This window comes from Lepidochelys kempii, chromosome 1, assembly GCF_965140265.1.
Source record: "Lepidochelys kempii isolate rLepKem1 chromosome 1, rLepKem1.hap2, whole genome shotgun sequence".
Taxonomy (NCBI): domain Eukaryota; kingdom Metazoa; phylum Chordata; order Testudines; family Cheloniidae; genus Lepidochelys; species Lepidochelys kempii.
In genome coordinates this window covers 58,782,320-58,807,303 of record NC_133256.1, presented here as the reverse complement: position 1 = coordinate 58,807,303, position 24,984 = coordinate 58,782,320, and the positions used below count along the sequence as shown (strand labels likewise).

At 42.2% G+C, this 24,984-nt stretch overlaps 1 protein-coding gene across 1 annotated transcript in view; it reads left to right on the top strand.

The window, feature by feature from the left end:
- The first annotated feature begins 13,013 nt into the window (after positions 1 to 13,013).
- Positions 13,014 to 24,984, top strand: part of LRRC63 (leucine rich repeat containing 63) — a 50,913-nt gene continuing 38,942 nt past the window's right edge. Inside the window, exons 1-2 of the mRNA XM_073344530.1 lie at positions 13,014 to 13,248; positions 24,021 to 24,167. Of these exons, the coding sequence (XP_073200631.1) occupies positions 24,080 to 24,167 (88 nt within the window). The 5' untranslated portion in view covers positions 13,014 to 13,248; positions 24,021 to 24,079. The remainder of the gene's footprint in view (positions 13,249 to 24,020; positions 24,168 to 24,984) is intronic.

Genomic DNA, 24,984 nt, shown 5'->3' with positions numbered 1-24,984 from the left:
CAACCCCCTGGTCAAAGCAGCACCAACCCCAACTAAATCATCCCAGACAGGGATTTGCCAAGTTGGGCCTCTAAGCCCATTTTCCCTGCCAGCTTGGGACTCCAGAACTCTGCCTTGTTGAGCCAGACACGCTAGCCTGCTGCAGGTCTGGGTCCATGCCCACAAAGCTGCACACTTAACTGAAAACAGCTTAGCAGGCAACCTGCCTCCAGCACTCAGACACCCAGCTCCCAATGGGATCCAAATCCCAAATAAATCTGTTTTACTCTGTATAAAGCTTATACAGTTCCAGCAGACATCTTAGGTGGAAAGTAGGAGTGTTCTCATGACTGACCCCTTTTATAGCTTTGGCACAAGGCGGGAATCTTTTGTCTCTCTGGGTCCCCACCCCTCCTTTTAAATGGAAAAGTACCAGATTTAAGATGGATTCCAGTATCATGTGACATGGTCACGTCTTGTGAGACTTCTTTCTTCATTACCCACAGGCTGGCCCACGTGTACACAGTCAGGCTTGCAGGTAAGTAAACCATCTACAACCAGTTGTCCTAGTCAATGGGAGTCATCAAGATTCTAAACCACCATTAAAGACTCACACTTTGCATAGGACCTCAGAGTTATACTTCATATTTCTAGCTTCAGATACAAGGATGATACATGCATACAAATAGGATGAACACACTCAGTAGATTATAAGCCTCGTGATGATACCTTACAAGAGACCTTTTGCATAAAGCATATTCCAGTTACGTTATATTCACATTCATAAGCATATTTTCATAAAATATATGGAGTGCAACATCACAGGGTCTTAAAAACCTCTAAGGATGGAGATTCCATCACCTCCCTAAATAACCCATTCCAGTGCTTCACCACCCTCCTAGTGAAACAGTTTTTCCTAATATCCCACCTAGACCTCCCACACTGCAACTTGAGACCATTGCTCCTTGTTCTGTCATCTACCACCACTGACAACAGCCTAGCTCCATCCTCTTTGGAACCTCCTTCAGGTAGTTGAAGGCCGCTATCAAATCCCACCTCACTCTTCTCTTCTGCAGACTAAATAAGCCCAGTTCCCTCATAAGTCATGTGCACCAGCCCCTAATCATTTTTGTTGCCCTCCACTGGACTCTCCAATTTGTCCACATCCTTTCTGTAGTGGGGGCCCAAAACTGGATGCAATACTCCAGATGTGGCCTCACCAGTGCCAAATAGAGGGGAATAATCACTTCCCTCGATCTGCTGGTAATGCTCCTACTAATGCAGCCCAATATACCATTAGCCTTCTTAGCAAGAAGGGAAAACTGTTGACTCATATCCACCTTCTTGTCCACTGTAATCCCCAGGTCCTTTTCCGCAGAACTTCCACTTAGCCAGTCTGTCCCCAGCCTGTAGTAGTGCCTGGGATTCTTCCGTCCTAAGTGCAGGACTCTGCACTTGTCCTTGTTGAACCTCAGATTTCTTTTGGCCCAATCCTCCAATTTGTCTAGGTCACTCTGGACCCTATCCCTACCCTCCAGCATCTCTCTCTCTCCCCAAGCTTAGTGCCATCTGCGAACTTGCTGAGGGTGCAATCCATCCCATCATCCAGATCATTAATAAAGATGTTGAACAAAACCGGCCCTAGGACTGAACCCTGAGGCACTCCGCTTCATACCAGCTGCCAACTAGACATGGAGCTGTTGATCATTAACCATTGACCCCCAATGATCTAGCCAACTTTCTATCCACCTTATAGTCCATTCATCCAATCCATACTTTTTTAACTTGCTGGCAAGAATACTGTGGGAGACCACATCAAAAGCTTTGTTAAAGTCAAGATATATCGCGTCCACCACTTTCCCCATATCCACAGAGCCAGTTATTCATAGAAGACAATCAGGTTGGTCAGGCATGACTTGCCCTTGGTGAATCCATGTTGAGTGTTCCTGATCACCTTCCTTTCCTCCAAAATGAATTCCTTCAGAAGCTGCTTCATGATTTTTCCAGGGTCTGAGGTGAGGCTGACCCATCCGCAGTTCCCCGGATTCTCCTTCCCTTTGTTAAAGATGGGCATTATATTTGCCTTTTTCCAATCATCTGGGACCTCCCCCAATCACCACGAGTTTTCCAATATAATGGTCAATGGCTCTGTAACCACATCACCCAACTCCCTCAGCACCCTCAAATATAAGTCCATGGCCAAACTCCCCATTGGCTTCAATGATGACCAGTATTTGCCCCTGGTAGCCAAACTTTCAAAAGTGACCATTGATTCTGGGTATCTCCTCTTTTGAGTTCCCAGCATGAGACACCTGACTTTCAGAATTCACAGCTCTCATTGCCATCAGCTGGAATTGTGGATAAACAACATTCCTGAAAAACAGTTCATAAGTGTCTGAGGACTGCCAAATGTCCCACATCTCAAGTGACGTGCATACATAGGAAATCATTACTACCATGCAGAATCATTGGATAATCAAATTATAGCAGTCAGGCAAAGCTCTCACATCCCCTGCCCAAGAAACTCTGTACTAGTCCTGGTCCCTTTCTCCCCTCAGCTGAGAGTTATCCCTGAACAGCTATAGGAAAGGGAAGAAATTGACTGGGATCCCATTGTTGGGCTTCAGCGGTCTCCCAGGAACCAAACACTTTTCCCCTCAGTGTGGCAGCAAAGTCCTAGCATGCCGTTCGGGGGCACTGTGCTGTCAGAGGTGCCATCTTTCAATCACAACTGGGAGATTCTTTCTTGTACCTCATACATAAAATTGATGTCATTATAGTTACACCTTGGTGTCCTGGCAAAATTGTAGTTTTGGAAATTCTGCCTACCTCTGAAGTTTTCACTGGATACTGTATTCTTCACTTCCTCTCCTGGTGAACAGTGGTCATCTGTCATGTCGGAGGTGGCTGCACTTCAGTAATGAATAAGTGATCCAAGTGTAGTCTATCATTCAGTTACTCTGCTTAAAGCACGTGCACACTTTGGAAATTCAGTTAATTACTTATTATAGGCTGAGCAAATAGACCTCCAGTGGTTAAGGTTAACCTACACTTCCCATTATAAGATCTTGTTTTCTGTAACTTCTAACTTTACCAAAATACAGCCGGCCATTCAAGCTGAAATTTTCCATGCTGAGTGTCTTCTCATGGTGAATCTTTCTGCAAAGTTTTAGCCAAAACAGTTTACCTGTTTCTGAAAACTAGGTTAGAGAAAACAAAAATATTGTTTCCCCCCCTGTTAAATTTTTTCCCATCCATTTCATGGATAAGCTTTAGTGCTTCTGTGCTTCAGAGAAGAGACCTGAAATCTGGCATGGGGCATGCTTTGTATCAGGGATGTGCCTTCTGCCATCCCTGTAAAAATTTACCCAAATTTTGCCAAGTTATAAACCTTTGAAAAATCTCATTTCACACATGCTCAGTAAACACTTGTCAGAGTTTGGCCACTAAGGTCTCTGAAAATTCTCTCTGCACCCAAGCGTGCACTATTCTGGGGTTGCAGGGCTGAGCAAGACTTTCCCTGCATTTGTTCCTTCCAGCCCCCTGGGGCTACTGTGGTGCTGGGCACCAGAAATGAGAGAGGGAGACTCTCTCTCCTGTGTGCTCAATGCTCACTTAACATCATGTTGGGTGGCTAGAGGACTCAAAGAATTAGCAGTTATTTTCCCATTAGTAATATCGTTGCCTTGCCCACACCGTGATGGGTACATTAGAAATGTAGCATAAATAACAGGCTATAAACCCTCTTGATCAACAGTTCAAATCCAGCCCAGGCTGGTAGCGACTGTAAATAATTGCCATCTAATAGATGTTCTGTGGCCATGAATTGGTGGTCTCACTTCATTCCCGGTAGACAGGTATCCACAATACAAAAAGAAACTTCTACTAAGGGCCAAATTTCTAGCCGATCTCCTTATCTACAGTTTCAAAATTTACAAATATCTTAGATACTTATATGGCCCCCATTAGTGTAGCATCTGAGTGCCTCAAAATCTTTGATGTACTTATCCTCACACTACCTCCAGGAGGGAGGGTCATACTATTATCCCCCTTTGACAGATTGAGAACTGCGGCACTTAGAGAATAAGTTACTTGCCCATGATATCTATAGCAGAGTAGGAATTGACTCCAAGTTTCAGATGGCCTAAACTAGCGCTCTAACCACTGGACCAGGTTCCTCTCCTGGGGAATCTGTTTGTCTGCACATAACCTTCTATCTGTGTACTGCTTAATAGGAAACTGCAAAAGCAAATGTTGCAGGTTACACATGCCAGTCAGTATTGTGCATGAAGATGCAGGTGTTTGTGGTCACAGCTTTTCCTGTGAGGCTAATTGAAATTTGGCCCTAATAGGCAGCCTTGGTAGAGAAATCAGATTTGAAATGGCTTGAAAAGTGAATTTCCCTCACACACCTAGCCTTGGTCCCCGAAGAACTGAGTTGAGGCACGTCAGTAGCCGATGGCTTTAGCCTGCACTGGAACTTTATAGGGTCTGTGAATTCAGCCTCAGACTTTTTTTTTTTTTTTTTAAGAAATACCTGAAAAGACAAAAAAGAGATTTTACTTTTAATTCTGTGTGTTTAAAAAAAAACAAAAAAACGGGTTCTTCTGCCGTTACATATGAGGTCTATATAATCTTTTCTGTCCTGTTCTTACTGGAGGACCAGGGTGGACATGATGAATCTTTAACAAGAACATATTTTCTTGCAGACTGACTAAAACTGCTTTCCCCTTCAGTTACTTCAGTATCACTTCTTTGCTGCTTATAATGTCATAGTCTATCCATGAAGTCATTGAGGATAAACAGGATAGACAAGAGCTGAATTTCTGATGTAATATAAAGAAGAAATTAAAAACTTTCAAGCCTTTATCAATCATAAAGGAGCAAAAAGTACAAACCTACTCTTCTTCCCCACCATCGGGAGCAAAAGCATATTTAGATCTGACAGAAGCCTGCAGTGGATTTTAAGAGTCTGTTCTGATACACATACACAGTTCTACTTATGCAGTTTAAGTAATGGCAGAGTAATCATGTTTGTGAGAACAGGAAAAGATAAAATAACTAACAAGCTAGATAAGACTGGTTTGAACTAACACTAAACCTGTACTGATGGGGGAGGAAAGTTAACATGGAAATGAGAAACTAATACAAAATGTATAAGAAAAGAGAACAAAAAGTTATAAATAAGTTTGTGTATCAAATGGAGGTTGAAGCTGTACTGTCCGATGCTGGAGGCAACTATGATGAGATTGTCCTGATAAGCTTCCCACTTGTAAGAAACTGATCATTATTCTGAACAATTTGCTGTAATAAATATTTGTTAGACTCCTCTGCTGAGTAAGTGAACCTCAATCCAACACACACACACACACACACTCACTCTGCAGACCTTTTTTATTTGCTGATAAAGTCCCATTCTCACCTATGGCACAATATAAAAACACTGCCAATCCAGAACCTTTCACAAGCACTAAATTCCCCAGTTTCAGACATACTGTATTTAAAAATAAGAATCATTTGAGAAACTGTCTCTCTGGCATCAGGACTGCTTCAGAGAATACAACCCAACCTGAGCCAAAGGAGGCCCACAGATTCTGAGGCCTCACCTCACCAAGGACAGATTGCAATGCTAGGGTGATGTTTACTCTTATGCTCCAGTTCCATGTAATGAGGGGCATAAGCTGCTTTGTGCTGACTGAGAGCGCAGTGGTCCTAACAACTTGAATCCCTTGAATACAAACATCCCTCAATGTATCTCTGCCTGGCTTGGGCACATAGCAGGTTCTCTCCTCGCCTGCTTAACAGGAAATCTTCTCCCACTCATATCAGTTTCAAACACATCCACAGTTGTCACTGCACTTCAGTGAGACTTAACCTCACCAGTTAGCATGGCAAAGGAGTTTGGGCTAGTTGAGTAGGGTAGAAGATTTCTCACTGATGTTTGGACCTTTTAGTTGCACGGGCCAATTAAGCGGTATTGCAGGGAGCTCCATAGCTGCTTGAACTTCTCCTTTCTGGAACATTTTTTGGTTCTAGGAATTATTCTCCTTTTTCCTAAAGTGATACACCTTAGGTGACACCACACTTCTGCCCAATAATCAAAGTCCAAGTTAGTGGAAGAGAAGTTTGGCTGAGAAAAGACAATCAGGCCATTTTAAAATAAACAGATTTTGGGGGAAGTTAACCTAGTTTTAAAAATACTTAAAATTAGTTCATTTTAATGTATAGGTTAAAAAAGGCTTTATTATATCTTCTCTCATCCCCATTAGCGCTTCTAATTGCTTGTGTGCCCAGAACTACAGTTCTGATTGACTTGTATACATACATGATTTCACTGTAACCTGCAAAATGTAATACAATCCAATAATGCTCTTCTTGGACAGGTTTAACCCTAAACAACAATGAATGGAGTTCAGAGAATCCCAGGAACTAGATCCCAAGATCTTCAACAGTGACTACTGAGGATGGATGCCTAAGGGTATGTCTACTCTGCTACTAAAAATCTGCGGCTGACCTCTGCTAGCTGACTTGGACTTGGACTAAGGGGCTGTTTAATTGCAGTATAGACATTCAGGCTCAGGATGAAGCCTTGGCTCTGGGACCTTGCAAGGTGGGAGGGTCCTAGAGCTTAGTCTATACCACAATTAAACAGCCTCTTAACCCAAGCCCCTTGAGCCTGAGTCCACTAGTGTGGTCCAGCCAAGGGTTTTTAATCGCAATGTAGACATACCCTCAGTTTTTGCATGTCTGATACCTTTAACAGAGCCTTGTCTTAAGAGGGGACAGTGCTCAGCACTTCATGGAAATTGGGTACCCAAAACCAAGGTACCCAACATTACTAATGACTTTTCAAAATTTTGGCTCGAGTATATAATCAAAACAGTTTGAGGGCAAAGGTCAGCCAGGAGACCTGCTGGTATTCAGCCAACAAATGTATGAAATGGGAGTGGGAAAGGGAAAATACCTTGTCAAGTCTAAACTACTAACATCAAATTAAATTTTCAATATTTTATATAGACATTTCATGATAAAAATCTCACAGATGTTCTGTTTAAAAAAAAAAGACATCAGTGATCAAAGACTGTGTATGAACAGCAGAGAATTACAAATGCTTAGAACTTAAAAACTTTGTTGAAACACACTCAGAAGATTTAAAGATTCCAAATACAGCAATAGAGCTGAGGTTGTATAGGCAGACAATACGTGGCGTTTAAATGATTTATCTTCTCCTACTTTCAAGGAAGCACTGGTCTACAAGATGCACTGAGATATCGTGCTTCAGTTCTCCCCAGGAGCATTACAAAAAGAACTTGCTGGCATCCTATTGTAGCTAATCTTCTGGAGACTTATATTCACATACATTAAAGGATGTTCTCATGTATTATTTCACAATCTTAAAATGTAGATCTGTTTCTTAAGTATATCATTTTAGACAGTGATTTCATCTGAGACTTCTGCTTAAGAACTGCTAGCATATTGTGTTTTTTTGTATGTTTGTTTTTTGCATAGAGTGAACATCACAAGCTTTATAAATTGCTTTGTTGACATTAAAAAATAAGTAGCAACAACTGTCTGTATTATACTTGGAGTGCACTCTTCCCTCTATTTCCAAAGTGATGGCTCTCAATTCATACTGTACCCAGAAATAGATTCATTTTACCAAAATAGACAGGGGTACTAAATTGTTTCTGAGTCTCTCCTGTCAATAAAAGTAAGGGACAGGCAACTCAACCCAAGCAAGGCAATAAGCACTTTTAAAATTTTCATGTAACATTTCAAGATTAGAAAACATAACAATGTGGGGATAGGAAAAAGTGAAGAAACTTCCCTTTCCTAAAAATGGTGATTGTTTATGGGAACAAAAAGGTTTTAAAAGGACCTGATTCACAGCTTCATTATTGCAGTTTTATATCAGAGTACTTCAGGGAAATCCATGGCGTTTCACTGGTATAAAACTAGAATGTAATAGCAATGACTATGAGTAGTCCCACTAAATGTATGCAGTGCTGTGGTAGCTGTGTCAGTCCCAAGATATTAAAGAGACAAGGAGGGTGAGGTAATATCTTTTATTGGACCAACTTCTGTTGGCGAAAGAGACAAGCTTTCAAGCCTCACAGAGCTCAAAGTACTTTTCGCAGACCTGAGAAGAGCTCTATGTGACTCAAAAGCTCTTCTCTCTCACCAACAGAAGTTGGGCCAATAAAAGATATTACCTCACCCACCTTATCTCTCTAGTCTCATTAAAGTCAATTAAGCGCTTGCAGGATCAGGGCCTTAGAGGACAAAATGAAACAGGATAATCTTATTATGGCATTTGCCTTTACAGTAAGAAATGACAGAAAAATACAGAAACATCTACTTAACTATTTTTTAAAACAGTAATTGTCAAGGACAAGTATCAGAGGGTTAGCCATGTTAGTCTGTATCCACAAAGACAATGAGGAGTCCGGTGGCACCTTAAAGACTAACAGTTTTATTTGGGCATAAGCTTTTGTGGGTAAAAAACCCATTCTTCAGAGACATGCCATGAAAACTTATGCCCAAATAAAACTGTTAGTCTTTAAGGTGCCACCGGACTCCTCATTGTTTTTGTCAAGGACATACCTTCAAAGCGTACTCTGGCAATAATATATCACAACAGGAAAGAAAGATTAAATACTGTATTAAAGCTTCAGTCACTAAAAGGAACAAAAGCAAAGCAATGTAAAGCTAGGGATAAAATTAATCATATTTAGAGAAAGTTGTTACATATCATTAAAAAATAAAGCAATTTTTTAAAAAATGTATAAGAAGGATCACAACAGGTAATCATTAAAAACAGAAGTTGTTATATTCCAAAAGAGCAATCAAATGTATTAACAACTTGTACTCCACCCACTATATTATTGTGGAAGAAATTCATGTTCTTCAAACATTAAGAATCAAACCCAAATCCCAGTGCCCAGCATGAGAAACTGAACAAGACGACAAACAGGAGGGGAATCCTCGAGTACAGCGTGCAGAGCTACTCTGTGACCCCTCGATGACAGCCCAGCCACTTCCACTGCCTCTTGGAGCGTGCACCGGCTGTAGTGCCCCCAGCTTTTCCATTTTCCACAGCAGAATTGCACCAGTTTCATTGCTTAGGGGACTTCTGTGGCTACAGAGGAGGGAGCTGGATTTGCCCCTACAAGCACAATATTGAAGAAGCAGCAGCAGATTTCTTCCTTGTGCTGAATATCGAAGAATTTAGGGAATTAAAGTCCCCAAGCAGGCTCATGATGATGTCATGAATTTGTGGATTTTAACAAATGTGTTTACAGTATTGTATCCGTGTGTCACAATTACAGTACAGTCTACTAACTTCAAACTCAGCAAGTTTGGGTTTTTTAAGAGAGCTCTTATCCCTGCTTTATATGCTGAAATGCAAAACATAAGCCCTGATCCTACAAACACTTAGGCAGAAGCTTAACTTTACTCACAAACACTAAGGGTGAAATCCTTGCCCTTTGGAAGCTAATGGGAATTTTACCAGTGATGTCAATGGGGCCAAAATTTCATCCCAAATGGTAGGTCTACACTGGATCTGGAGGAGTAATTTCCAGCTCATGTAGACATACCCACGCTAGATCTGATTCAGCTAGCATGCTACACAGAGAAGTGTGGCCAAGGCAGCATGAGTGGCAGAAGGGGCTAGCTACCTGAGTATGTACTTATGGTCTTGGATGGCATCAGAGGGAACCCATCCAACCACTTGCAGCTATTCTATTTTTAGTGTGCGGTCTCAATCAGACCTAGTTAGTGCGGGTATGTCTACTCAGGCTGGAAATCCAGCTCCAGGGTAGACATACCCGTAAGGTTTGCAAAATCAGGGCCTTAAAATTTGGAGCCCAACCCTGCATTCCATACGCAAGTAATGAAGGATCAGGCCTACTATTTGGTTTTGACTTCCTAAAGAGTTGGAAGGCTAATACTGTTTAATATTTAAATACAATAATCTACCTTTCCTACAACTATATAATGCTCAATGCTTCAAACACTTCTTCTCATGTGCAGTCCTTACTCAGACTGTTGGTTTTATTGAGCTCAATGGCATTGCTTACATGAGGAAGAAGTATTAATTTCAGTATGGGTTTGTATGATTTCACTATACACGAGTCACAAAATTGTCCATTCAGAGTCAAAGACAAGGATCCCAACCAAATACGTCACTGTGGACAATGTGAAAATGTGAATTAGTTTCAGCACTACAGTTTTCTTGAGATCTGTTTAAACAAGAGGATTTCTTTAAAAGTCTTAATCAGGATGCGGGTCCTGTTATGCTACATGCTGTACAAATTGAGTTGCGGATGTGGTGCCTGCCCAAAAGAATTTACAGTCTAATCTAGAGTTCATCATTTCACATTACATTACCGTGAGAACACATCTTAGACATAACATTCAGAAGTATATGAGTTGTAGACCAAATATCACGTTGTTATTGATTAAGGAGTGATACTTATATGGAAAAATCTGAACATACTGATGTAATTTAGCAAATTACCCCCCTTCAATTTTCTATTATTTATCTTACATTCAATATCCGTTTTTTTTTTATACAAAAGCAAACCAAAATCTCCCCTCCTCCCATTCCTGATCTGTAATCTTCCATGTAGCTGAATTTGTACGTTAAAAAAAGCACAAGACAGAACAATTGCTTTGATGACAGTACAGTTGAAAAACATTAACCTTGCAGATAAAGGACAAACAACATATTAAAATCAGCAACATGCAAAACACTTTCTTTATTTCCATACTAAGTTAGAGCAGGGGTGGGCAAACTATGGCCCATGGGCCGGATCCGGCCCATCAGGGCTTTGGATCTGGCCCGGGGGATTGCCACCCCTGTGGCGCCGTGGGCCCCGCGCCACTCCCAGAAGCAGCCAGCACCATGTCCCTGCAGCCCCTGGGGGAGGGAGGGGCAGCACACAGAGCCCTCTGCCCCTCCTCCCCCAGGGGCTGCAGGGACATGGTGCTGGCTGCTTCTGGGAGTGGTGCAGATCCAGGGCAGGCAGGGAGCCTGCCTTAGCCCCGCTGAGTGGCGTTACCACCCTGGAGCCGCTCAAGCTAAGTACTCCTGCACCCCAACCCCCTGCCCTGAGCCTCCTGCCACACCGCCCCTACACCTCAACCCCCCGCCATGAGCCACCTCCCACACTCCGCATCCCCGCCCTGAGCCACCTCCCACACTCCGCACCGCCTCCTGCGCCCCAAACCCCTGCCCCGAGGCCCCTCATACACACCGCACCCCTCCTCCGCCCCAACCCACTGCCCTGAGCCCCTTTCTGCACCCCACACCCCCTCCCAAACCCCACACTCTCTCCCACACCCCAACCACCTGCCCCAGCCCTACATTCATGGCCCTGTATGCAATTTCCTCACCTAGATGAGGCCCTCGGGCCAAAAAGTTTGCCCACCCCCGAGTTAGAGAAAATGACCTTCAGGGTTTATGAAAACAATTACAAATATAAAGAAGTTTGCTCTAATATGCCCCTTTAAAAAACTAAGATTAGTTGAATCACTGAAACAAAAAACAAGAGCCATCACTATTCACACAACAAAGATACTATCTTCCTGCTACTCCTAAACATGTCACTGAACTTAATGTTTTCACCTAACAGAGATATGAAAAGCAACTCCATCTCTGCTTTCTCTCTCACTCCTTCCCCTTTATAAATAGTCTGGAATGGACCCAGTGTAGTCTTTTCTCAGGCAACATTTCTAGCGCAATCAATCAATAGGAGTTTTGCTTGAATCAGGACTGCAGTATTGGTGACCCTGCTGAAATCTAATGTTATCTGAAGGGAGCTTGAGTCAATTTGGAAATAAAATCCACTAAGAAACCTGTACTGTTATTAAATACAATTGGTAACGCTACGTCCAGTAGATAATGAGTCAAGGTTAAACGAATACAACTAAGCTAAATTTGAAGTTTCTTTGATTTTTTTTTTTAAATCACTGCTAAGGTGAATTCCCTTTTACTCTACACCTTTCCAGACTACACTTAGACAAAAACTATTTTGTCAACTGTCTTAAGGCTGATAACTTAACACACAACAAGAAACATGGGGAAAACCAGACACAACATCCAGAGCAACAAACATAAGATGAATGTGACAGGAGATAATGGTTTCAAAACTCACTGTTTGCTTTGTTTTCTTTTTAACTGGTACTGCTACCGTTCAGCCAGTGGTTTTCGTTCCTAGGCACACAAACAGGCATTGGAATCCTGCGCTGAAAGGAAAGGATGAGAAAAAGGGTAAGTACTCCTGAGTCATTAACTAGCAAGCAGCACGCTCAATAAGTCCCCTCATGGACAAAGAACAATATTAAACAGCAATAAAGATTATTAAAAAATCGTCAGTACAGAAAAATCTAATTCAAGTAACATGCCAGTAATAAATCACAATAATAAATAGCAATGAGAAACATACGTCATAAGGACTATGGTAACACCACAGCTGATAAATAACTGCAGATGGTAATGAAGGAAGTAAAACAAAAAGGTAACAGCAATAATAAGCTCATCAATAATTACTTATCACTAATAATGATAAAGCTAACCCTATAGCAGTAGTGATAAGGACTATTCTAGCATCATCCATAACTATTCAGAGACACCAATAACTATGGAAATGCTGACTAGGAAAGACTATCACTGCACTAACGAATGAAACGAGAGGAGCCCATGCTAATTACGAGTGTGTCATATTAATAATCTTCACCACTCCTGCAGTGCAATGCTGCTGCACAGGGGTCCAGCGCCGCCTCCTATTTGCCGCCCCACCTTGGCCACTAGCACCTTGCAGCTGAGCTGCACCACGCCTAGCCACCAGCCCCAACCCCAGCCCACGCCCAAGCCAAGGCGCGCGCGCGCGCGCGCGCCGCCCCGCGGCTGAACCCCTGGCGGGAGCGCGCCGGCCTCCCTCTCTCCCTCTCTCCCTCCCACCAGCCCGGGAGGAATAGAAGGCGGGGACGCGCATTCGCGCGCTCTTTCTCTCTCGCCGCGGGGGCTGGCGTCTGAGCCCGCTGCCAGAACGAGGCTCCCCTGGGGGTTGCGAGGGCCCGTCTCCAGGGACGCCTGGGAGGCATGTGAGGGGCTGCGGCGGCGGCGGCTGCTGGGCGGAGAGGAGCCCCTCCCCCACCGCCCCCGCCCCTGAGCTCGCCCGACTCCACCTGAGGAGAGGCCGGGGCGCCCGGCCCATGCCGCTGCAGCGCTGCCAGAGGCGATGCCAGGCCCTGGGCTGTAAGGTGTGGCTGGGGGTGGTTGGTCTTCTTGGGAGCCAGGAAGTGCTAAAGGATCCCCCCAGCCTAGGGGAGGGGAGGGGAGAGGAGGGGGTCCACAGGACCTGGAAAACCAAATAATTCCGGGGACAAGTAATGAACAACGGGGACAGGAGTGCGGTGAAAGGGTCAAACGAAGGGATCCGGACGGGGACGCGGAGCAGAGAACCCCGGACAGCGCCCACTGCTCCTCGAAGGTGTCAAGGGAGTCAGTGGACGCCGCCCAGAGGAACTCTGCCCGGCGGCGTGAACGGACGGAGGATCGGAAATAGGCCCCACCGTCACAGGAGACTCCATCGGCCAACCTCCTCACTCTGGTTTTATAGATGTTTAGCCAGGGCCAGGAAGAGGTTGACCAGGAGGTCCCGTGACTTAGTGGGGCCACAGACAGGGAGTGCACAGATAAGGAGGTCAGGGGAAAAGTGCAACCAAAATCTTAACAAAATATTTGTGAGGAGCCGGAATAGGGGCTGCAGCCCCGCGCACTCCAGGTATACTTGCGCCAGGGTGTCCCTCACACCGCAAAAGGGGCAGGTGTCCGGGATTGGGGTGAACTGTGCCAAGTACACGTCCGTGCTCGCTGCCCTGTGAAGGAGCCGCCAACTGATATCCCTGGCGGGCCTCAGGACCAGGGTGGAATATAGGCGGGCCCACCGGGGCTCCTCACCCTCTAGAGGGCTGGGGGTGGTTGGTGTCGGGGGGCAGAACAGTGTGACAAAGGGATCCTGGATTCCCCCCCCCACACACACACTTCCCCTGGGGGCTGTAATGCTGCCAGATTTCTGACCGCAGGGGTTGTTCTCAGAGCCCCAGCAAGCCTGTGTTGGCTCAGCACTTCAGCCTGCTTCGATGTGATGAACGTTTCTAGCTCTCCTGGTTGTGGTGGAATCAGAACACCTGGACTGAGTGCACCTCCGCGGCTGGAAGACCAATAGAAACAAACCCGAGTCGATTGCTGTTGTAAAATCCCATGATTTTTAAGCCAGTCTCACAATTTATTTTTTTTTACCACTTGTGGTCAGCAGTGCTGTTTTTGGATGAAACAAAGTGTGCGGCTGTCAGAAAATAGCACAACATATCACAACTCTTTGTACAGTGTTTTGATATCCTTGCATGGAAGGAGGGATAGACATGCAGAGTATTATATTCTTATCTATGTGTGTGTACACATATATACATAAATATATATATCTTCACTTTAATAACATTTGGTCAGGGGCTTAAAATATAGTTTGACTATAGCAGGGATGTTACTGTACTAAAATGTGCTTTTTTAAAAGGACATGTAGAAATAATGTATGATAATTAACAGGAAGGAATTTTTTTTTGAAGTTGAGTCCAAGATTGGGGGGAGGAGGGGCAGAGAGGATTCTTGGTTATAAAACAAAAGCAAGTATAATGTTGTGTATTACCAGTAGTTTTTGTTCAGTAGTCTTTATTTGTCCCTAATTGCAATATTCTTTTCAAAGTACACATTTATGAAAAAGTTACTTTTTTATTTAACATGCAAAGCAGATGCTTTGTCCTGGGCAGTTAATAATATGAATCTATGTGGGTTAGGGTGACCAGATAGCAAGTGTGAAAAATCAGGACAGGGGGTCGGGGTCCTGTATAAGAAAAAGCCCCAAATATTGGGACTGTCCCTATAAAATCAGGACATCTGGTCACCGTAATGTGGGTATAAATCTATTTCTGCTATACACAGAGCATAGTGGTTCTGATATTTAGCAATTATTAAAGCCAAATAGAATCTGGTTCACACTTTACATTGATTTGTGTCCCATATTGTACTAGGCACAAAAGATGAAGAGAGAAAATTTAGAGTGAAAGACATTGAAAGTATTTGCCCTTCAGTGCAAATTTATAACATGATTGAAGAAGAGTGCTAGAATTAGATATAGATAAAGAGGTCTTGTTGCTACAGCTGTGTCAAACTTAGTTTTGTTTGCAAGGGTTTATATATTCTTCTCCAACTTAGTAGTTTTTTAAGATGAGACAGGACCATTATGATAATCCAGTCTGACTATTTGCATAAGGCCATACAACCTTACCCAAAAAGAAAAGGAGTACTTGTGGCACCTTAGAGACTAACCAATTTATTTGAGCATAAGCTTTCATGAGCTACAGCTCACTTCATCGGATGCATCCAGTGAAGTGAGCTGTAGCTCACGAAAGCTTATGCTCAAATAAATTTGTTCGTCTATAAGGTGCCACAAGTACTCCTTTTCTTTTTGCGGATACAGACTAACACAGCTGCTACTCTACAACCTTACCCAGTAATTTGTGCATCAAGCCCATAACTTCGGTTTGAGCTATAGCTTATCTGTTAGAAAAAAAACTAGTCTAGGTTTAAGTGATAGAGAATCCACCTTGTCCTTAGGTAAGTTGTTCCAGGGGTTAAATACTCTGTGTTAAAAATGTGTGCCTTATTTCTTGCCTGAATTGGTATAGCTTCTGTGCACTGGATTTCGTTAATACTTTTTTTTCTGCTTGATTAAAGAACAGTCTACTATCAGAAATCTCTTCCACATGTAGGTACTTTCCAGACTACGATCAAGTCATCTCTTAATTGTTGTTTCACTTTGAGGGTTTCTTCACACACAAAGTTGCACCTGTTTAGCTAAATTGGTACGTCACACTTAGTTAAACCAGTGTGTAGTGTGTGTAGTCCAGCATCAGGTTTGAAGAAACTCAAAATGACTTCCAAATGAAACCAACAAATTGATGCTAATTTCATATGAAATCATTCAAAACCGAATATTGCATTATTTGAAAGCAAACCAACAGAGTCGCATGAAAGCCCAGAGTCATAGGAAAACTTCTTTCTATGAACCTCTTTACACACTCTATATAGCTTAAACTTCTAGTCCTGCCTTTCAGTGACTTAATCTAGAGCTGTGTCCCTGCCTACATTATAGACCTTGTCTCCTATCCTGTCTCCCCTTGACATTTCTGCCCCATCAATTAACCCTAACAATGGTATTGATCCATTACTACAGGGATTGGCAACCTTTGGCACGCAGCCCATCAGGGAAGTCCGCTGGCGCAATGTTCCCTCTGATTTTTGATAGGCTGTGTGCGCAAAAAATTTCTTCTGTGCAAATTGTTGAAGCAGAGTTCAAATTTGTGGCCAACAGGCAAATGCGCCCAAGCGAGTAAAATGCTTATACATTTAAAAAGTTTTAATTTTCAATTTGTGATAATAGTTTTACACTATGTTATTTTATAAATGTCATTTTTAAATACTTAGAAAAAGGAAATTTAACCATTCTTCATGAAGCAGAAGTTAGTTTTAAGTATTACGCTTTATGATCTTTTTTTATAGACAATCACGAGCATGTATCAAGCACATATTAATCATGATCTTTATCAGTCCATAGGCTTCTACCCGTTGGTGTCCACTTTCACCTTTCATTCTATACAAATGTCCGAAAAGATTTTGATAAACATATAATAAAGACAATTTAATAAGTATGCCATTATGTCAATTTATATGGGTTTTCAGATAGAGACATCATAAGTAAAAAAAGAAAAACAAGAGTTTGTGTTTTAAATTTAAAATTTTCCTAAAACATATCAATAAATGATTATCAGCCAAGAATAAGATATGTATTTACAAATGCATTTTAATTTCCTTATTGGTCAAAATGTCAAAGACTGCTAAACTAACCTTACTGTTTTTCCCTGCAATCTTTTTTATTTGCCCATTCAATATAAACTCTGTCCAGATCTATCAGTCCTCCAATCAGCTGGTAACTCTTAATACGCATCAGCATGTCCAAATGATCTACTCTTAAACGATTCCGTAGTTTGTTTTTTAGAGTGTTCATTAAGCTAAAGCCACGCTCACAGTCTGCACTTGATGCTAGGAATGTTCCTCCAATATCCATCAACTTTGCAAGATCCTAAAACTGTTCGTTCTGGTGAGCAAATGTCACCATATCTGGGAAACTTAAAACCTATTGGCTTTTGATTCTTTCGGCTACTGCAAACTTGACGTCATTGTACTGATTGACTATAACAATCTCTTCAGCAAGAAAGTCTTTGTATTTTGAACATAAGGATTTGACCTGATGAATTCCAAAATTGAAATTGCACTTAACTATTGCTGCACAATCAAAAGCGGACCACACCTGGACTTCATCCTCTGGAAACCTGTCTGCCAAATGTGCACACAAGATGTTTGTGAAAGTTATTATGGAATTGGTTTCAATTTCATTATTGCATGCTCATATCTAAGAGAGCCTTAACTTTGTCACTCCATAAGACTGAATCTCCAAGGTATTGTCTTCTGATTTTGTTCAGTTTACCTTGGGCAAGGTGAAATGCTTCAAGAGGTGTAAGGCCCCGTTTCTGGAGCAGTGTGGATAGTGAAGCCAGCTCCGATAAAACATCTTTCAAAACTTTTAATGTTATTCGGCATTCCATGATATTCAGCTTTTTGTGGCAATATTTAGAAACTGGATCAGTATCTTTGTCTTGCTCAAAATATTCCAGAAGAGGATTATAGTTGCGAATAATTGCTCGAAGTGCAAAGTGCCTAGATAACCAGCGCACTTCATTGAGTGGCCTGAAAGCCACTGACTCACATTCAGAAGCATCCACTGTTTCCTGAAATTTGCATTTTCTCCTGGATGACCGACAGAACTCCGTGTAGACAGTTCTCATTAAGGTTTCGATGTCTCTTATCAGCTTGACCTCTTTCCATGCATCGGAAATCCCCAAGTCTTCCCGGTGTGCAACGCAATGTTGCTGGACTAAGTGAGGAATATCACGTTTCAGCTGAGCCGCCATGCCATTGGGTTTGCCCAACATCACAGAGGCACCATCAGATGTGAACATCACCATTTTCATTAGATCAAGTTGGTGTTTTTTATAAAACTCTTTGATTGCAGCCACTGTTGAAACAGTATCACATTCTTACAATCGTAATAGTCCACCAAACAAAGTTTTATAGTCTGCAAAATTTATGGATCTATATTTAAAGTAGAGTATCAAGTATCTGTTAATGGATATTCAGTGCTTTCATCAACAGCTAGAGTTTGAAACATTGCCAATGCTATTTCATGCATGAGGTCATTTTGGACAATGCAGTTGATAATGTCAAGAAATTCAAAAGCATAATTTTTACTTCTCCAGCTTGCTGGTATGCGCACATACTTCTCCATTTGGTCACTAATATCCTGAACAGAAAGCATTGAGCTGTTAATTTTAATAGCCAACAACACACGGTCAATAAGTACCTTGATTTCTTCTGGGTTTGAGCGCTTTTGTTCAAGATTAATTTGCCTCCTCTGCTTTTGAGCTGGACTTTCAAGAATCATGCTAAGCAATCCGCTTCGTAAGGAAGAGTTGTTGTTTCTAAGTCTTGTTACGCCATCTATGTGAGACTTACTTGACAGATGATGCTTTAAGAAATCCAATTTCCATACGTCGTTCCACATTCTTCCTGTTGAAAATTCTCCCGAAGCTCTGGCATCTTGACAATATACACAAACCACTCCATTGTCCTCATATGTGAATATTTCACGAAGTTTAACAAGCATTACACTATGTGACTTTGGTGTAACCATCTCTATAGTCTTATCCAGCCATCCAGATTTAAATGAAGTCGCTGTTCTTTTACGCTTTAGACCTCTAGACAGTGACATTTTGGAATTGATTTTTTTACCGGATTGGTTTATTTAAAATTAATACTTTTATTATGTGGCTACTATCTTCAATGTGCTTAACAGCATGACTCGACAAAAGGGCAAACGGGAGATCATTCAGATCAGGATACTGGAAGTTTGTGCATAGCTCCGATAACGTCCATTTATCTGCTGCAAAAAAAGCGGGAAAATGGTAAAACATCACGAGTAAATGTATGAAGTCCAATGCCTTTGAAAGATTTCAGTCACGAAAAGAACATTTACCTTTGTTCATTTCTGTGAAATCTTTGCAGTTCCTTAGCAACTACAGCCAGGCATTTTGACCTATTCACACGTACTTGAGTTTGTACACAGCCAAATGAACAGACTACAAGGAGATGTGTGGGTCCTGACCGTCCCAATGTGATCAACATTTCACGTTCTGAATGCTGGTGTGGAGGGGTATGATTCATTGCCCTCCTTTCCTTCCCGCCCTCCCCCCCTTGCCAGCTAGTAGCATCTGGCTGTGTTGATAGATGGCAGGCGAACAGTGTCAAAAGTCACCCGTAAATGATATTTCAGCCTGGCCCTGATGTTGTATTTCATTTTTTGTGCACGTGGTGTTTCACCATGTGCATGGGGTTCAGGATCTGTGTGAGCGTGCACACGCGCACAGCTTAGAGGGAAAAGTGGCTGGTGGGCCAGGACTGTCTGTTTACCTGCAGTGTCAGCAGGTTCAGCCGATCGCAGTTCCCACTGGTCACGATTTGCTGTTATAGGCCAATGGGGGCTGCGGGAAGTGGCAGCCAGCACATCCCTCAGCCCGCGCCTCTTCCCGCAGCCCCCATTGGCCTGGAATAGTGAACCGCGGCCAGTGGGAGCTGTGATTGGCCAAACCTGCGGAAGCTGCAGGTAAACAAAGTATCCCAGCCCGCCAGTGCCTTTCCCTGGTGGGCTGCATGCCAAAGGTTGCTGATCCCTGCATCACTAGATAGAAATGGTAGAATTGTCAATAAAATAATGAAGAAAAGGCAGAAGTGTTCAATAAATATTTGTTCTCTATTTGGTGGAAAAAATAGCTGCTTTATCATGATGATAATAAAACACTTTCTAATCCAATAATAACCCAAGAGGATGTTAAACAGCAGCTATTGAAGTTAGACATTTTTAAATCAGCATGTCCAGATAACTTGCATCCAAGAGTTTTAAAAGAGCTGGCTCGCTGGACCATTAATTTTGATTTTCAATTACTCTTGGAATATTGGGGAAGTTCCAGAAGTCTGGAAGAAAGCTATATTGTTCCAATGTTTAAAAAGGGTAAATGGGATAACCTGGGTAATTATAGGCCTGTCAGCCTGACCTCAGTCCTGAGCAAAATAACAGAACAGCTGGTATGGGACTTGATTAATAATGAATTAAAGGAGGGTAATATAATGAATGCCAATCAACATGGATTTATGAAAAATAGATCCTGTCAAATTAACTTGATATCTTTTTTTCATGAGATTACAAGCTTGGTTGTAATATACTTAGACTTCTGTAAGCCATTTTACTTAGTACCACTCAACATTTTGATTTAAAAAATGAGAACAATACAAAATTAATATTGCACACATTAAATGGATTAAAAATGCCTAACTGATAGGTCTCAATATAATTTTAAACAGCAAATTTTCATCAAGCAGGTGTGTTTCTAATGAGGTCCTACAGGAATCCATTTTTGGCCCCACAGTATTTAGCATTTTCCTCAATGACGTGGAAGAAAAGTAAAATCATCACTGATTAAGTTTGCAGATGACACAAAGATTGTGGGAGTGGTAAATAATGAAGAGGTCAGGTCAGGGATTCAGAGTGATGTGGATTGTTTGGAAAGCTGTTTGGAAGCACACAATATGTGTTTTAATAAGGCCAATATAAAATTGTACATCTAGGAACAAAATTGTAGCCCATACTTACTGGAAGCAAGTGACACTGAGAAAGGTTTGGAATAGTAGTGGATAATCAGCTGATCATGAACACCTAGTGTGATTGTGTGGCCAAAAAGGCTAACGCAATCATTGGTTGTATAAGTGGTACTCCTAGGAGAATTCTGCACCATTGTTTGTGCGCAGAATTCATGGCCCCCGCAGATTTCTTTGCTTTCTCACTGAATAATGACTTTCTGATGAGGAAGTGAAGAGAAGCCACAAGAGTGGTCATGTGCCCCTCCCCAGCAGCTTAGGCATGTCATTTCAGGCACCTGGAGCAGCTGGCAGAGAGGTAAAGCATGGGGGAAAAGCAGGTCTGGGGACACCCTGGCTGGTGCCAAGTCAGACCCACCCCCAATCTGCCCAATGCCTGTGCATCCAGACCCCCCTGGACCCTCTGCTGAGCCTACTCTCCCCTTCGTAACCATAATCCCCCCCCACTGAGCCATCCGCATCCGAATCTCCCAGTACTAAACCTTACTTCCTGAACCCAGCCCTCCCCAGCCCCTGTGCCTTGAACCTCCCGCACAAGATGCTGTGCATCCAGATCCCTGCCACACACAGCGCCCCCCTCCACTGAACCCCCACACCCAGATTGCCTCACACAGAACTCTGTCACCCACACCTGGACCCTCCCACACTAAGCCACTCCACACTTGGATCCTGCTGGGCTGAGCCTGCCTGCCCACACCTGGTGTGGAGTCAGGGCCTCGGGTGTTTCTTGGGCAAGCCTGGCCCGTGTGCTGTGTCAGGGTTGGGTGCAGCCTCACCACCACTGAGTCCATGTCCCGGGGGTGGGGGGACTGCAGGGTGATCTCACGCCTCCATGCAGCCAGTGGCGTGTGCTCCCCACTGCCATGCTAGAACTGCCACATTTATTGACAAATAAATGGTGCACACAATATTTTAAAAAACTGCAAAATTCTGCTGATTTTTTTTGGGGGGAGGCACTTTTTTTTATTTTTTGACGCAGAATTCCCTCAGGAGTAAAATGGGAATCTTTAGTAGGAGTAAGGAGGTTATATTACTTCTGTATTTGGGACTGGTGTGACTGGTGTGACTGGAATACTGTGTCCAGTTCCGGTGCCAACAATTCAAGAAGGATGTTGATAAATTGGAGAGGGTTCAGAGAAGGACCAAAAAAGTATTAAAGGATGTAAAACCTGCCTTATCGTGATAGACTCAAAGAGCTCAGTTTATTTATCTTAACAAAGAGACGGTTAAGGGGTGACTTAGTCATAGTTTATAAGTAATTCATGGAGACCAAAAATTTGATAGTGGGCTCTTTGATATAGCAGACAAAGGTATAAGAAGATTTACTGGCTGAAGGCTGAAGCTAGACAATTTAGTCTGGAAATAAAGAAAAAATTTTGAACAGTAACTGTAATTAACCATTGGAAAAATTTAGCAAAGGTTGTTGTAGATTCCCCATCACTAACAATTTTTAGATCAAGATTGGATGTGTTTCTAAAAGATGTGCTCTAGTTCAAGCAGGAATTAATTCAGGGAAGTCCAATGGTCTGTCTTGTACAAGAGGTCAGACTAGACCTAGATGATGACAGTGGTCCCTTCTGGCCTTATAATCTGTGAATGATGCCAGTTTCAATTACTTGTTTCTTTCTTTCCTTCTTTCTCCCAATCCCATCTGTGTGGGCTTTTTCCAGGAATACCCCTATGCATGGAATGCTATCCCCATGCTGCTGTACCAAGCTGCTACTTTCTCTTCATTAAAGTCCCTTTTATAATACCCTTTTGCCACTAGGCCCTAAAGAGTGAGTTTATAAATTACAAACAAAAAAATGAAATCATCCTCACCAATGTGTTGCATCTCTGAAAATCTACAAGATAGACACATTTCTTAGGACAGAGGCTATCTCTGTTTTCATGTACTGTACACCACCACATACATATTTTATAATAGCAATTCACGGTGCACTTAAAGCACAGATAAAAGTTAAATTTTTAAGTTCCTGGGTTAGTGTTTCTGTGGTGTGGTGTGTAGTTGCTGGTGAGTATTTGCTTCAGGTTGGGGGGCTGTCTGTAAGCGAGGACTGGTCTGTCTCCCAAGATCTATGAGAGTGAGGGATCATTTTTCAGGATAGGTTGTAGATCTTCGATGATGCGCTGGAGAGGTTTTAGTTGGGGGCTGTACGTGATGGCCCGTGGTGTTCTGTTATTTTCCTTGTTGGGCCTGTCCTGTAGTAGGTGATTTCTGGGTACCCGTCTCGCTCTGTCAGTCTGTTTCCTCACTTCCCCAGGTGGGTAGTTTTAAGAATGCTTGATAAAGATCTTGTAGGTGTTTGTCTCTGTCTGAGGGATTAGAGCAAATTTGGTTGTATCTTAGGGCTTGGCTGTAGACAATGGATCATGTGATGTGTCCTGGATGGAAGCTGGAGGCATGTAGGTAAGTATAGTGGTCAGTAGGTTTCCGGTATAGGATGGTGTTTATGTGACCATCACTTATTTGCACTGTAGTGTCCAGGAAGTGGATCTCTTGTGTGGACTGGTCCAGGCTGAGGTTGATGGTGGGGTGGAAATTGTTGAAATCCAAGTGGAATTCTTCAAGGGCCTCCTTCCCGTGGGTCCATATGATGAAGATGTCATCAATATAGCGCAAGTAGAGGAGTTCTAAGCATAAGTATAATATGCTTATGCCCAGCTGCTTCACTAAATCAGAAGAATTAACTGTTACCCACAACATTAAGAAATACCAATTTAAAATTGAATTTTTATTATTAACTATAAATCTATTTATCCATGGCTAGAAATGCTGCTTTTTGTGAACTTTCAAAAAGTTTCATGTCGTGAAAATTAGGTTTCCTTTTTTTCACCATTTGCTTCTTAGAGGAAGAACCAACCACTGCCTCACTTTTATGACAATGGTGTCATACGTCATTCTGTATTATGAGCATTCCAAACCTAAATTAACAGAACAGATAGATTATTTTTTAATAATGTCACCTTTTAGTTTCCAAAAACACTACTGATAATTAGCAAAATGTCAAATTAGTTACTAAGTAAACAGAGTACCATTTTCATCCATTTATACTGGTGTTTTCTAACAGCAACTGTTTCTGGGCAGACATTTACAGTTCAATACATAAATCCAGAGATGATTTTCTTTTCTTTGCCTTATATCTAGAATTTTCAAACTTCTGAATCCTCCTCAGTTGTCCAGCAAAAATAATTATTAGGCAGAAAATGTTTGAGCAACCAAAACTACTTCGTAGGCCTCTGCCTCCAAAGCTGCTACCTGAACTGTCTATGCCAAGGGAAAACACCTATAAAGGTAAGCAGTACTAATAACAGATAGTCTTCACAATGCATAGTTCCAAGATTTACATATTCTTTGGAGACAATATTGAAGGAATGTGTATTAATCAATTTAAGTATTAATTTAAACACCATATGGTTGCTATCATTATTCAGCAAATAATAAATGAAACCAGAAGAATTCCTCAAAGAAACTGCACTGTGACAACAAGTATTGGAGTTGGAGGTGTAATGCAGTGTGAATATGACTGGAAGATGATCACTGCATATGTTCACAACCCAAAGGAAAGCCAGCGCTTGATAAAATTTGAGATTGCTATACTGGTTTTTGTATGAGAGTGTGGGATTAAGTATGAAGAAGACCCATACAGTCTCTTGTCCTACTGAACTGTCTTCAAGATGCAGCTGTACAAAAAGTTTACTAGCTACTTAACTTGTAGAATAGAGTATTGATTAATTAGCATCCTGTGCAGCAGCATAAAGGAGAACAAGAGAAGATCGCTTCAGGGCCCTGCCAAATGCCCCAGAATAGCCATTAAACCAGAGAACATAAATACCACAGTTAGCAAAATAAAATATGTATTAGCTAATATTTATGCACTAAATCAGGAATCCCCTAATTTCCATGTTCTAATGCAGAATGTAATGAGTATCCTGAGGGGTTGGTTGGCTGGTTTTTGATGAATCAACTTGTACACAATGTAAAAGCTATATCTAAAGAAGCTACAGTTGCTTTCTTGACATTTGCTACTTTCCTTCATTATGGGTAGGGCTGACTCCAGCGTTTTTGCCGCCCCCCAAAAAACAAAACAAAACACCTTGCCGCCAAACAC